Source organism: Cotesia glomerata, linkage group LG6, assembly GCF_020080835.1.
Source record: "Cotesia glomerata isolate CgM1 linkage group LG6, MPM_Cglom_v2.3, whole genome shotgun sequence".
NCBI classification, from domain to species: Eukaryota; Metazoa; Arthropoda; class Insecta; order Hymenoptera; family Braconidae; genus Cotesia; species Cotesia glomerata.
In genome coordinates, this window is record NC_058163.1 from 23,397,891 (window position 1) to 23,414,741 (window position 16,851).

A 16,851-nucleotide genomic window follows, 5' to 3' on the forward strand; every position below is an offset into this window, starting at 1 on the left:
ATTTGATACCCGTAATAAGTAAAATATTTGTGGGAACAAATTTTTTTTTTAACTTGATTATAAAATGTTTATTTTTCCTGTTGGAGAAAGAAAATTTCTAGTAATTTAATAATGAAATCATTATGATATTAACATAAATTCATAATAAAGTGACGGTCATATCTTCATAAAATCGTAATGATATCATAGTGATATTGTTAGCCATTTTAAATCGTGATATAAAATTATTGAGTCGTAAAAATATACAGGAAATAATGCAAATTAATTAAATTAAAGAAATTTTTAGGAGGATTTAAATTGTTTTCAAAATAAAAAATAATTATCTTAAGACGAAAAAATTTTGTCAGTCAAAAATTTTTTTTAAACCAAGATAGTGTTTTTCTAAATATTCTTCTAAGTTAAGAAAATCAAGAAAGAAAGTAAAATAGTTCAGCAGTATAGTGCATGATGAAAATACTACTTTTCTCAATTATTATACTTTTCCTCTGATTAACAGAAAAAATGTAAATTTCAGTAATCTATTAAAAAAAAATTCATTCACATAAGTATTTTACTTATTACGGGTTTCAGATGAATATTGATATGGCTTTTATATGAATCTCATATTTGTGTCAAAATATGAGATTCATAATGAACCTCATCATGATATCAGATGATTTTCACACGGGGCAATAGAATATTTTCAATAATTTACATTTTTGTAAACAAAACATAAAATGATTGTATGATTTTTCCAAACCCTTTTTATAATTCCCACCAAAAACTTTCCGTGCATTTCAAAAATAATGCCATGACAGTTAACTAACAACAACAACACAATATTTATCATACACAATCCCTGCACGGAGTACGTCAATCCCAAAAAATCGACCCTGATAAGAAAAACAAATAAAACTAAAAAAAAAACATGAAAAAAAAAAATGTAAAATAAAATAATCCAGCGTTGGAAAGGGGGCAGCGTCAGTTCGTCGACATCTTAGCGGAACATTATAGCCATCTATCACCTTTTGGAGCATATCGTATAATATCCTGGTGAGATCCCTCCGGTGGTAGTTCACTATATAGCATAGAGTATACCAACGGTTTGCGGGGCGATGGCAGTAGAAGTGCAGAATTGAGAGTGAGGGTGCTATAGAGATTCCCGTAAAGCGCAAAGGAGAAGACTCCGGAGAGAAAGAAGAAGGAAGAAAATGGTTCAATATATAGATATATATATGGAAAGAAGGTTGCCAGCCAGGGCCAGGGGTGGCATAAATCTGCTGAGAGCTCCCCAGGGTATCTCCCTTCTTTTCTATCCTCCGTTCGGTCCTCTTCCTCTACACTCTCTTTACATTCTCGGGGGTTGTAAGTGTATGGGTGTGTAAGTGTGTAGATGAATGGGAAAAGGGGTGGGGTGCGGGGTTGCCCAACCCGGGCTCAGAAGGAAGACGCGAGATGAATCTTGAGGTTCAATTCCCGCCCGGTTTATCCGACGCCCGAAGGTGCGAGACCGCATGAAAGAGCAAGAAGTCTTTTCTATATTACTCCAGGCAATTACATATCGACTATATATTGATCCTACTTGATCCTCTCCGAAGATCTCTCCTTTTCCTCTTACTCTTATTCCTTTTGCCATCCTCCTGGTGATTCTGATGGTTCAGCTTCTTTCGATGGTAGGTGGTACACTACCAGACATCAGACATTTTCATTTGCGCCTTTCAACATATTACCACTCCAATATTAGTAAATATATTAAGGCTTTTCCTTTTATTACTTTGCTGATATGCATCCGTAATCTCAGCGCGAGGATTCTATTGGTAATCTTATTTTTTAATCATTTTTATGTGACACCCCCAGTTGATTCTGTTACTCTACTGTAGGCCTTTTTTATTATTATTATTATTATTATTATTATTATTATTATTATTATTATTATTATTATTATTATTATTATTAAGAAACGAGAGAAAATGTATGAGGCGTCGAAACATAACGGGTATTATTTATATTTATATTTATATATATCCATTGGAAATTCTTACGGATGGCGGAGGATACTCCCTTAAGACCTTATGTTTATATCCATTGAAGGTCTGGTTATAGACGATGGGAAAAACCATCAAGGCTCATGGGACTTTGATAGTATCGTCAACACTGTGTCTCACCTCGAAAAATTTAATATTTTTTTTTGTCACCTATTTACAATAAATTTTCATCATTTTTACTGAAAATTGCAAACGAATATTCGTGAAAAAATTATGACCTGGTTTATGATCTGGTTTGAGGTGATTTAGTCATATATTGCTATATCAGGCTTTGCATGAGAAAAAAAATTAATTTTTCAATTTTTTAAAATGTATATACACGGAGAAAATTTTATAGTAGAGTTTATTATCTAGTTATGGTAAAATCTATTAACTAAATCCGATAGTAGTAAATATTATTTAAATAATTATGTAAACCATCTGAATTGTAGTAGTTACTATCCTGATGATAACTACTACTATTATGATGGTAATCAGTAATAATAGCTTTTATTATTTTAACTACTTACTACTATTATCAAAATCGTAATTCCTAATATAACCTGATCGTTGTAGTTACCATCAGTAATAATAATAGTTACTATCTATGTTAGTAAAAAATATTTAAAAGATTAAGAATCTGCGTTAGCGTCGATGCATTTATGAATTAACTAAAAGCATTTGTAGCGCAGTGTGGTGCACAAAAAATCGGGATTAAATTCGGATTGAATTTATAATTAAATTTTTATTTGTCTAAAACAAATTTTAACGCCGAATCTTTCAAAAAAATTTAAAATTTCCAAAAAAATCAAAATTTTCAATAAAATTGAAATTTGAAAAAAATTGAAATTTCAAAAAAAAAAATTTTTAATTTTACTAAAAATTTTTAGAAAACATCATTGTCAAAAATGATTTGTAAATTTTAATCATATATGGATTTAAACGATTGTGTTCTTACTTTTTTTAATATTTCAAAGGAAAAAATGTACATAAATAAAATATGGATGCAAATAAAGAATTTAATTAAATTTATTTATTTATTTAGTTTAGTTTTAATTCCGGCACGTTCTATCGAGGTGCAGGACACCTGTACATAGAACCAGAATATACAGAATATAATTTGAGTTAAGTTTGTGATACAATGTGTAAAATACAATTTATAAAAACACAGTACAAAGCTTTAACATATCATATAAAGAAAAAAACGATACAATAAATTAAGATAGATTAAATCGAATTTTCAAGAATCCATAAACTAATCTTCTTACGAATACATTTAGGTTTAACATTAAAATTTTTTAGATTCAACGATAGTTTATTATAGTATTTAATTGCAACATAGTATGCATTTTTTGAGCTTATTGATTTTTTGATTTTAGGTAATATTAGCTGTCTAGTTCTGGTATTTGACAATCTTTCCGCAAATAACTTTTTACATTCTGAGAAGTAGTACGTAATACTATTGGCTATGAAAGCCTGCTTTCTATTTAATGGTGTTACAAGTTTATTAGTTGTATTTATTTTATTAATTAGTCTATTCTGTAAAGAGATTATAGGTTTTATAGAATTATTGTATGCTCCTCCCCTTAGTAATATCATGTTTATAATACTCTGAAAAAGACCGTGGTATATTGATTTTAGAGCATTAGGTTGAAGTAAATAAGCTAATTTATAGAATAAAAAAGAGAAGTACTTTATTTTCTTGATTAATTCCATGGCATGTTTATTCCACTTCATATGAGAATCAAAATAGAGTCCCAGATATTTACAGAATTCAACTCTTTTAATTTCTTTGTTATTAATGCTAAGTTGGAAAAATCTGGGAATACTGTCTTTATAACTACCAAAAGTGATGTACGTAGATTTATCTATATTTAGTGATAGCTGATTTACTTCAAGCCAATACTCTATGCGAGTAAGCCAATCGGTTAATTTTGTTCTGACTACATCCCAACTTTTCCCAGAGCAAAAAATTGCCGTATCATCAGCGTACGATACTAAAGCATCTTTGGGGAGTACATTGAATATATCATTGATATATAAGATGAATAATAATGGACCAAGAATGGTACCTTGAAGAACGCCAACTTTGACTGGCAAAGTAGCACTGATAAAGTTATTTACTTTTATACATTGAGATCTATTAGACAAATAGTTTACAATAAGTTGGTGAGGAATACCACGTATCCCAATTCTCCATATTTTATCTAATAAAATTTTATGATTGACTGTATCAAATGCTTTCGCGAGATCTAAGAACGCCAGTACTGTTGGAGTATTTTTATCAATATTATTGTAAATGAAATTTGAAGTAAAAATCAGAGCGGCATTAGTACCTCTATTTTTCATAAAACCGAATTGTTTATCAGAGATCAAATTGTTACAGGTACAAAAATTATAAAGTCTGTAGTAAATAATCTTTTCAAATAGTTTAGCTAAGTTCGAAATAAGTGAGATAGGTCTATAATTAGAAATCAAATGTTTATCACCCGATTTGAATATTGGGATTCTATCCGCTTTTTTCAAGGCAAATGAATTTATATTATTTTTTCTTTCAGAATTTTCATACTCTGAGATGGTTACAGTTACCATCTTCGATTATAGCAGTTATAATTTTTAATAATTACAATTATCATTTTCGATAGTAACCGTTACCATTATTAATAGTAGCTATTACAATTGTCAATTATACCACCTATTAATTTGTGACTAATCAATTTTATTACAATTTCAGATAGTAGGAGTTGATATTTTTCTATAGTAAATAGTATAATCAATTTTTCTCCGTGTATTAATTAATTAAAATAAAAAAAATAATGAAAATTAATTTGAAAATTGATTAAATGAAAAATTATTCAATATGAGCTCCTTAAGAGAGTCAAAAAAATGATAAAAATTGAATATTTCAAATTGAACTATCCACTAAGGAGATAATTTAGCGACCATGCGCCACCTGTCGGAAATTTTCAAAACTAAAGATGATAAAAAAATTACAAATGACCACATCAAGCCAAATGTATTTTGATGGAGCCTTATATGATTAATTTTTATGTTAGGGCTTATCAAAAATAATTTTTGGAAATATTAAATCGAATATGAACATTTCAGATAATTTTTCTGCAGAAAAATAAACATTATACAAAGTAAATTTTAAGTTGTTGGAAAGTAAATTATCTTGAATGCATAACCAGCCATTGAAAATAAAAAGATAAAAAAGAGTTGTAAAGCCAAAGTTTATCACAGCCAGCATCTTGGAGGTGGTCTTGGTATCTGCACTTACCAAATTAGACACCGCAGATTTGAATCCTCTCTTCTTTGCAATTTTACGAGCACTTCGAGTTGCAGAAGTACCTCGTCATCATAGTAAGAACTTTTATCCATTTTTTTTGCTCCTAAATCTCTTGTATTGAATGTCTTCAAACGGAATAGGATTGAATCTTTCTATTAGACTCAATTGTAAATAAGAAATCATCAATTCCAATGCAATGAATATGGTAAACTTCCTTTGACGACGACACCAGGTAGTTATGGAACGTTTGGATGAAATATTAAGATAAGACATTGGGTATAATGATAGCACGAATAAGAATGAGGATGAAAATGAGAATGGAAAGATGACTGGTGACGTGTCATTTCCGAATGTCATTCCTTAAAACGGACAATCTTGTCTTCTTCTTGAGTTTAGTTGGTGAAAACCCATTCAAAACTGTGCTGCTTGAGTTCTATTATTATTATAAACGGGTGTCGCGCGTGTCATCCGGTCGTCGAGAACACACTTTACCCCTGCACTGGTGCCGATGAGCACTGAGTGGCTGGGTAGCTTGGTAGCTCGGTTCCTGGGTTTCAAACTTGGGAATTAGATTCCCAAGCGTGGCAAAAGCTAAGTCGTCTCATCTCATCTTCACTACTCGCCAGTTATCTATAATACCGGAACGTTGTTACGAGATACCCTTCTTTTATTTAAAAACTTTATCCTTCCGAAGTTATTTAATAAATTAACAACTCACTTGTTTGTCCACAATTAACTTTTTATTTCATTTTCAACCGGCTAGATATTTTCAATTAATTAACCTGAGAATTTACAGGACTCTGGTTTAAAATAATCGGAAGAGAAAAAAAAATTAGAATAATTGGTATCGTAAAAAAGGATCAATGGCAATTAATCCGAGATTAAATTTAACGCTTGCCCTGCTCCTTTATTTTCTATCATTTTTTAAGCTTTATCTATTCCAGTAATCTCGTTTAGTTTTTAATTGATGAATTTTTTGAAATAGTTTTTTAATAGTGGAAAAAATAATAATAAAAGTGGTAAAAATGATTTTTAGGACTCACTCAATCGGGAAAGCTTGAAAGCATCGGCGGTATTGATTACATCAACGTAAGCTTGAAGATCAAAGCGACGAGTGGTATTATTCTGATTGTGGATTGCTATTGCGTATTTAAATGCTGACTGCACTTCGTCAGTTCCCTGCTCGAATATTGCTCCTGAAAACATATAATATAATCCATGATGTTAATAATGTCCTTGTAGATTAAAATTAAAGGTGAATATCGGGAAATAAGGACCACCTTATGTGGAAAATATTTTTTATTATTATTGCCAACGTTTCGTCAAAATTTTTTGACTTCTTCAGGGCTCTACAATAAAAATATATACATAAACAAATTAAAAATTGAAATTATTATTTAAATCAATTATTTAAAATAATTATTAAAATTATTATATAATATAATAGACATTAACATCAGTATTAGTAAAGAATGTTTTTGAATTAGTTTAATTTTTGTGAAGAATTCTTGAATCAAGAATTTGCACAAGTTGAAGACAATTTTTTAGTTGAAGAATTTTTCTGCTTGATAAAAGATGATCAAATTTTTAAAAATAATGTTTTTGGTTCAAGAATTTTTCTCTCGAATTAAATTAATTTTTTTTGGCAATGTATATGCATCCAAATATGGTTAATGATAAAAAGATTACTAGAATGAGTAATTTTTACGTACATTATTTTTTAAAGAAAATATTTTTTTATCCTGAATTAATTATTCAGCTCTTTAGAATTTTCTCTAGTTCTTTATTAAATTAATAAAAAACTTAATTAGCTTTAATGAGTATAAAAATGATTTATATTTTAGAATTTAACTCTCTAATAGTGAGACAAATTAGCGACCATGCGCCACCTGTTGGATTTTTTCAGTATTAAACAATGTTGATTTCAGAACGTACTAAAAAGGTTAATGTATACAAAGATCAGTAAATTTTATCTTGGATTTTCCCTCCTCAACTATCACATACCTTCTATATAAATACACATATATTGCTAAAAAAATTATCTTAGTTTCAAAGGAAAAATCTTAAACCAAGGAACTAATTTTGAATCAAACAGAAATTATTTTTAAATAAAAGAATAGTTGGCAAATTTTACTTCAAGAATTTTTTTTATTTAAGATGATTTAAGATAATTCGGTCATAAATGCAAAATTTTAAGAATCTTTTGAAGTTTGAAATATAGGTAATAGAATACGCATTACATGTGTTGTTAACATTTGAAATCAATTGACCATACCAGAAATGAGATAATTGTAATTAAAAGTGACATTTTAGCACAGACAGTATGGGTGGAGAGTGAGAAAATTACAAATATTAATATTGCATTGAAAGGATTTTAAGATAGTTTCAAAAATATGATACTTGTTAAAATAATGTACTTAAAATAATCTAAAGAAATTTTGAAAATTTTGACCATGTAGTTTTTTATAAATTGTTAATAAACTGGCTAGTTAAACAAAAATAACCATTAGTAAAAACGAATAAGAGATAACTTGTGAGAAAGGCAGCACAAGCAAGTGAAAACGAAAGAAATTGCACAAACTATATGTCCCGAGTGAACTAAGGTAAAAGACCCAGTTATTGACACTGGCCGAGTTGATTGACACTTGTAATTTTATTCTAATTAAACAAATAAAATGTTCTCAAAAAACCAATTATCTTAAATTCTATAATTCAAAAATTATATGAATTAATTTATTAAAGTCTATTTGTTTGATTTAATTAAAATAAAATTGCAAGTGTCAATAACTAGGCCAGTGTCAATAACTGGGTCTTTTATCTTATGATAAATTTATAAACATCATTTTTGAATAATAAATTTTAAGATAATTAATTTTTTGAGGACATTTTCTTTTTATAATTAGAATAAAATTGCAAATGTCAAACAACTAGGCCAGTGTCAATAACCGGGTCTTTTACCTTACTTTAATTTATAATAAAATTATTTTGATAAATTGTTAATAAACTGACTAGTTAAACAAAAATAACGATTAGTAAAAGCGAATAAGAGATAACTTGTGAGAAAGGCAGCACTAGCGAGTGAAAAAGAAAGAAATAGTACAAACTATATGCCCCGAGTGAACTACCTTAACACGGACAAACAATACAATTACTTCTGGAAAATAAAATCAGATAAATTTTGACGGATGTCTAATTAGAGTAATTAAATTAGTCATAAGATATCTAAAATCCGAGAGTATTATATATTAACCGACACTAATGGATATTGACTTTCTAAATCCAACCATTATATCTCTACATAATACTCTTGTTAATCCGTTCGAGTGTTTATATTGATGTAACACTAATTTGAGCTTCTGTACGCGGAGTATTATTTCGAGAGATAATTAATACAATCAATAAAGGGAAAGGCAGAGGAAGAAAATGATTATAAAAATTGGCCTTTGTGTAATTTATTTGTTGCAGCGGGTCGGGGATTTTCGTTTGAGAGGCGATAGAGATGATCATCATGTAATATTGAATAACCAAGTAAAGTCATAGTTGAGCGGGTACTCCTGGTTGGCTTTGAACTCACCAGCACGGTAAAGTGCTTATGAGGCTAGAGATACCCGAGAGAAACGGAATACGGATAGTGGAGAGTACAGTAGAAGCGAAAGGAAAGGACTCGAACCTGGAGAGCGGGAACAAGAGAAAGGATGAAATTCTCTTCCACCAGAAGACGGTTCATTAGAAAATATCAGTTTACATTGTCATATTCCGGGTTTCTTTCATATTCCATCAAGTCTTTGAGTCGACTCTTCTTCACTTCACTCACTACCAAGTATTGTATATCATTTTTTATCAAGAACATTGTTTCGCAAGCATAATAAGCCGAGCGACATTGCTGTTTATTAAAAAACTAATTGCTTCACTGTGTATTAAATTATTTTATATTAAATTATATACTGTATAGTTCTCGGATGAAGAAATGAAAAATATTTTTCTTAACAAGTTGGTGAGGGCACAAGCTGTTGAAACATATAATCTCGATTGCAAATTTTTAACCGAAACGCAATTACACGGCCATCGAAAGTTCGATTGTAAGGTACACTCTGCGCAATTTGGTAGTCCTCCACACTAGTAAACCATGCTCGCTCATGCTACTCGTTATATTCGGATTCGGTTTCGGTTTCGACATTCTTTCGGTGGATGAAACGTAGTTACTGTCAATTCGTACCCGGAATCGATGCTTTTTATTCAGTTACTTTTTTTTTCTTTTTCTGTTTACTCTTTTTTTCATCATTTTTATACCTTTTCAATATTTTTTTTTGTTTTCCTTCTGTTAGCAACAACTCGCCAATCATCGGTCTTCATATCGACTTCCCTTTGTTTTATAAACCACTTTCCACTTACGGATAAAAAATATGAGATACGCGGCTTTTTCGAAACAATAAACAATGAAATATTTTTTTATTATTATTATTATTCATATCATGTTTCGGAAAATTTTTATTAATTAATGAAAAACTAGTTTTTTTACTAAAATTTTCGATGTTCAAGTTTCAATTAAAAATTGTGGGTCAAACATTGAAAATACGAAAAAAATCCATTCAACGTTTTTTGGAAAATTTAATTTCTGACAAAAACGTTCCTGTCAATTTTGCCATAATATCTAGCTTCCTTTTTTAATAATTTTAATTTAAGCGTATAATTTTAATCGTAATTTAAGCGTATAATTTTCTATAAAAAAATAATAACAAATTTTATCGTATCTTTAATCCTTGAGCAAGAATTTTTAAAATAAAGACTTAAATTTTCATTGTTTTGTTTAACTATCAATTTTTAGAATTATTATCATTATTTTTTTTTTTGCTACAAGAAGCCTAAAGTATCCAATTAACTTTTGAGAAAAAACTTATTAGTAAGTCACTTGAATGTTAAAAAAAAAAGTTTAAGTAAAAAGATGAGGTCAGACGGTTCAATAATTCGTCCTGCGAATCTCAAGTTTGAGAAAAAAAATAAAACAAGGATAGGCTGAGGAACGAAGGGAATAATAATAAAAAAAAAAAAAGGCTTGAGAAGCTTTTTTCTTCATTGCACTTAAACATTTCTTCTCGCCTCTTCTCTCAAAAACCGAAAAGAAAAAGAGAAGAATGAAGAAAAAACGGGTCGATTATTCGAACCGCGGCTTTTCGCAGTTTTAATCCGACATCTGGATATATAAAGTTGGTGAAAGAAAGACGGAGTGAGATTTAAATTCTTGTGGGTGTGCTGGTGGTTGTTCAACAAATGCTCCATAAACTTTAAGTTCTTCATCCTTGATTTTATTTTACTCTTACTCGACTCTTTTTGACTTGGTCCCTTTTCATCAACACGAATAAGACGGCCTCGTAAATTTCAGTCTCACAATTTTACAACAATTAAAGAATAAAAAATAATAAAATGGATTATTTTAATTAAGAATAATAAATTATCCAATCAACAAGACAATTAAATTTAATTTTATCAATCAAAAGCTAGCAACAGAGAGCTTTGCACGGTTTGTTAAATTCCCATCGTGAAAAAGATTGATAGTTTCATTCATCCGTAACATAGTTAATTTTCTTTGAGCCCCTCCAACCAGTCATCACGTTTAACCCGCTTTGTATGCATCCGAATAATAGAAGTATTATTTTAAACATGATTTTTTGTCAAAATAATAATAATACAAATAATAATGATAATAATAATAATAATAATAATGATAATAAATTAAAAATTTTATAATTTTATACAGGACGATGGAAATTTGAATCTTTATTTTCGAAATTCTTACTTAAATATAAAATATAACAAAAATTAATAGACTTTTTTGTAGTAAATTAAATTGTTCTCCGATAAGGTCGCATATAATTTTTTGTGCTTTTAATATTTGACACATAATTTAAAATTCGAACTTGAACATTCAAAATTTAACTAAAAAAAACTTATTTTTCATTTAATCATAACTATTAACCTAGCAGTCACTATGTGACTTGTGAACCAAAAAAAATTAAAATTTTGCTTTATTAAATAATGACTTTTGTTAAATTGCACTGTACTTTCTTAACTATTGACGTTTTTAAAGATATAAGCTCATCCCGATGTTACACTCATCAAGAGCTTTCATTTGAGTACCCACATGCATTTTTGATATATTTTTCATATATACATATATATAATATATATAAATATATGAAAAATTGATGTGGGTACTTAAATGAAAGGTCTTGATGAGTGTAACATCAGGATGAGCTTATATCTTTAAAAATATCGTTAGTTGACAAGATAGCTATGCCAGTTCTTAATTATTGAAATTTTTAAAGATATAAGCTCATCCCGATGTTACACTTATCAAGACCTTTTATTTGAGTACCCACATCAATTTTTCATATATTTTGTATATATTATATATATGTACATATGAAAAATATATCAAAATGCATGTGGGTATTCAAATGAAAGCTCTTGTTGAGTGTAACATTGGGATGAGCTTATATCCTTTAAAATATCATTAGTTGACGAGATACAATATCATTCCTTAAAAATTGAAATTTTTTAGTATATAAGCTCATCATAATCCCGTGTAAAAAAAAATCGTCTTAAAATTGTCGTTCGTTTAAGATCTTAAACGTGACACAAACCAAGACAATTTTAAGACTCTTTTGAGACGCAAAAAAAAAAATTCCGAGAGCAGATTTTTGAAATTTTGGTTCTCGAATTTTTTGTGAAAATTAATTTTTAGACATTTTTTAGACGATTTTATGACTTTCTAACCGCAATATTTTTGAGTAAGATGTTTTTAAATTGAAATTAAAATTGTTAAAAAATTATCAACCGACAATTTTGAGACTTTTTTAAGACATTCCGTTTTAATGTTCCGGGCTCTGTCGCTGTTAGCTCATCATAAAATAGTCTCTAAATTTTTTTCTAAGACTAATTTAAGATCATTTTAAGAAAATTTAAAGACGCTTCTTAATAATTTTGCGTCTTTAAATAGTCTTAAAAAAATCTTAAAATCGTTTTGAAAAAATCTTAAAATAGTCTTAAAAAAATTATTAAAAAATTTCCAGGCTTTTTTAAGATGATATCACAATAACAGCTCCGGAAAATTATTATGGAGCGTCTTTAAATTGTCTTAAAATGATCTTAAATTAGTCTTAAAAAAATCTTAAAAATAAATTTAGAGACTATTTTAAGATGAGCTAACAGCGACAGAGCCCCGGAACATTAAAACGGAACGTCTTAAAAAAGTCTTAAAATTGCCGGATGATAATTTTTTAACAATTTTAAATTCAATTTAAAAACATCTTACTCAAAAATATTGCGGTTAGAAAGTCGTAAAATCGTCGAAAAAATGTATAAAAATTAATTTTCACAACAAATTCGAGAACCAAAATTTCAAAAATCTGCTCTCGGATTTTATTTTTTTTGGCGTCTTAAAAGAGTCTTAAAATAGTCTTGTTTTGTGTCACGTTTAAGATCTTAAACGAACGACAATTTTAAGACGATTTTTTTTTACACGGGATGTTACACTTATCAAGAGCTTTCATTTGAGTACCCACATGTATTTTTGATATATTCATATATATAAATATATAAAAAATTCATATGGGTACTCAAATGAAAGGTCTTGATGAGTGTAACATCGGGATGAGCTTATATCATTAAAAATATCAATAATTCACAAGATAAAGAGACTCTTCTTAATAATGAATTTTGTTAAATTGTACTGTACTTTTTTAACTATTGACGTTTTTAAAGATATAAGCTCATCCCGATGTTACACTCGTTAAGAGCTTTCATTTGAGTACCCACATGTATTTTTGATATATTTTCTATATATACATATATATAATATAATATATAAATATATGAAAAATTGATGTGGGTACTCAAATGAAAGGTCTTGATGAGTGTAACATCAGGATGAGCTTATATCATCAAAAATGTCAATATTTCAGAAGATACAAGGCCATTTCTCAATTATGTATCTAGAGACAAAAGATTTTCGAATGCAGCCCATATACTCATCATAATAAATTTACTATCGGTAAGAATAAAGTGAAACCTTGAAAAGGTACAAATTCGAGTCAAGACCTTTGCAATGACACTAAATTTTACTAAAAAAAAACCGTTTTTATCATATGAATATCCTGAAAACAAAATTTTTCTTATTCTCTTTATCCTCTAAATTAAAATATATGAAAGTCTTAAAGTTAGTCAAAGGTCGAAACTCGTAAAAAACGGGCCACGATTCATTATTGGTTAAAATTTAGGCACGTGCGTAGCACACTATTCAAATTTCTAGTATAGATAATAATTCATGAAAATAAAAATTAAATAAATAATCAGTATGTTTTAGGGAGGAGTAATTTAAATAAACGTGAATGTCATGAGATCTTGATTTTGTAATCACGCTGGTGAATGCACGTGCAAGTGCAAATACCCATGTACGGAGTAAACGTACCGAGTGGTGTTTATCTCGTAACCGTTGACAGGTGGCGCGCCGCCGCGTCTCTATTGATTGGTGCCCAACATCTCCCACCAAAATCCTCGCTGGTACACCAAATCCATCCAGACTCTCTCTTCCTCTCTCTCTCTCTCTCTCTCTCTCTCTCTCTCTCTCTCTCTCTCTCTCTCTCTCTCTGTGCATTTACATCGATTTCATTTTTTTCCGATTTTTATTTTTTAAAAAATTTCCTCTCCAGGCTCGTAAAGCATAAAATGAATTTCTAATTATAATTAAAACAAAGTAATAAAAAGGATGGAATGTAATATATCCCGAAACATTTGAAGCTCACTCAGCTGACACTTTTTAATTAACAGTAATCTGGAATGTTGCTAAAAGAAGTGGATAAGGTTCATCGACTCAGCACTTGATAATGCATGATTAGCCTCTTTGTCAGAACGAGTGCAATATTAAACCGGGTGGAGTGCATAGAAATAAAAAAATGGTAAAAACTTAAAACAGAGCCAGAGTACCAACAGAGGAAGGAGTGGGAGGATAAAAAATAACAAGATGGGTGTTTTTTGTTGTGCAAACAAGGGAGACACTCTATTCTCTGGATCTAGTGAATCTTGTATCACTTTGTTCGGGGTCTTTGTTCTTGAGCCAATGGTCTTCATCCTCTTTGTAGGCTCTTCCACTACGGAATTAGTCCGATCGAGTGCACCCGGTCTAGTCGTCTCCTCTCTAATTCGTCTCTTCTGTTCTGGAGTCTGGTTGTGTCCGCCCAAACCTTTCCTTCCTTCATTCCCTTTTCGTTCTAGCCTCTCTCTAGTCATCTCCATTGATGCTCATCACCGCTGCACACTTATATTTACCAAAGGTCCTTCAATCATCCAGCCACTGACGACTAATATAAACATCACCCGATAATTACAAGGTATCTTATCCGGTAATCCTCGACATCAAGAGCTTCCCGATAACTAACCGATTGTTTGCAGCATCAAAAGGTAAAGGCATACATCATTTTTACGGAGATGAGAGAGAGAGAGAGAGAGTAATGCTTTTGATGCAACCGGAATTGATTTCCAATATGACGGATTTTGTTTTCTATGAATTTCATTCATTTTTGTTCGGAGATTTGTTACTACACAATTGCAGGACAATTTCTTCCATGCGAGCCGGTGGGAGCGGAGCAATTTCGCGATGGATTGCTACGAAGATTGGGGGAATATCCAGAGAGAATGCAAAAAGAATGCCATGCCCGGATAGTCCAGAGCTACTGCTGCTGCTACGGCTCGGAAATTCACGTTCGTCAGCTGACGATACATCAACAGTTTTTTAAAGGCTTTAAGTTATTGGTCATCGGTTTTTAGGGATGGAATAGTTGGCTAGTTTTGGCTTGGTGTGGTTAAGTTTGTGGAGTTTAGTTTTTGGATTTTATTTTTTTTGATAGTTTTTGGGAATAACATTTTTTGAAATTCAATATAAAAATTCGAGTACGAATCCCGGGTCAAAAAATTTAGTCTGTTTTATGATTAATAAAAATTTTTAATATTTTTCATTCAATTTAATTTTATTATGTGCATCTATTTTATATAAGAATTTAATCTGTTTTTGCCTGTACTATTCCCAATTCAGACCAATTTCAGATCATTTTTAATGTTATAATAAAATTGTTTTCTATTGTTTCAAGACCAAAATCAGACTATTTTTGTCACAATCATTTAACTGGTTTTGATCGCATCAAGGTCAAAAACAGACCAAAACGTTGCATAATTTTTAGTCGGTTTTTGATCGCCTGTAGATCAAAAACAGACCTTTTACGAATTAGGTAGTAATAATAATAATGATAATAATAATAATATATTTATTTATTTATTATTATTTTATTCATGTCCTCGAAGATCCTTTACAGGGCACAGCTTTTCATTCTCTGAAATTGAAATAGTGACTATCCACAGATTCGGTAGAATCTGGCGCCAAGTTCCGTTCAAATCCGTTGTAAACGGAGCGCCAGACTACCGAGTGTGTTTACTGTAAGCAGAACGGTATTTCGAGGTTGCAAAATTTTATTTAATTCGACGGTACTTCTTGTTCCTAAATTTTATATTATAACAGTAATTCATACTTTATTTTACTGATATCAATTAATTATATTCAATTATAACCATTAATTTACTTGAAATTATTAAATTTTATCAGCACAAACTATAGCAAGCTCAAAAATTTCGATCCTGACTTTTTTTCGATGTAAAAAGTGACATGCCACAGACTAAGTAATTCGAGAATGCATGGTAATCCTCCAATAGATGGGAAACTAGTTAAAAAAATAAATTTCACAGCTTGCATCTACACCCGCCAGGGTGCGCTGCAATTATTTTTACATAAACTGTAGCTTCAAGGGGATAGTTTGCTATAAAAAATGCAGCCAACTTGAGATTTAAGTTAGTACCAATTGCAAATTTTTATTATAATAACAAAAAATACTGAAATCCGAACAAAAACAGTTTCACTGTAAAAAAAGCGCGCCAAGTCCACGTTCATAAGACTGTTAAGAAAAAAAAATTTTTTTTTTTCTTTACAAAAAGATATAAAATAGAAAAATTAAAAAATCCAAGTAACCGATATGATTGTATATGATTTTCGGAAATTAAAAAAAATTTTGTTGTAAATTTAAAAATTAAGAAAAAAATTTTGGAACGTACTTGGTGTGCGTCATTGTGTACTTCAATTTTTTTAAAGTCCTAGTAAATAGATTTTACGAATTTCATTAAAAGTAAAATCGTCTGATTAAAAAATGGCTAAGGACTTTTCGTCTCAGAATTATTTTTTTTATCAAATGCTACAATGGCGTCCGTTACTTCTGGGACACTCTGTATATGTATGTTAATACAAATTTATTAGTTATCTCTGCAACTAATATTCGCAGTTACAAAACTTTTATAATCCATGAAATGTTGAGCTATGACAAATAAATATGACAGATGTAAGGTTATAATCGACGTTCAGTTTATAAAACAAGAGAGCGCATGAATATATTATAAATTAATTTATTTTTTCAAATAAATGCGACTTCTAATTTTTAATGAGATACTTGTGAGTCCAAAAAA

The 16,851-nt window shown here is 29.8% G+C and overlaps 1 protein-coding gene across 3 annotated transcripts in view; it reads right to left on the reverse strand.

Moving 5' to 3' along the window:
- Positions 1-16,851, reverse strand: part of LOC123266809 (glutamate receptor 1-like) — a 276,715-nt gene that overhangs the window by 115,498 nt on the left and 144,366 nt on the right. For all 3 annotated transcript variants that reach the window (XM_044731227.1, XM_044731228.1, XM_044731229.1), the window contains exon 2: positions 6,336-6,488. In XM_044731227.1, the coding sequence (XP_044587162.1) occupies positions 6,336-6,488 (153 nt within the window). The remainder of the gene's footprint in view (positions 1-6,335; positions 6,489-16,851) is intronic.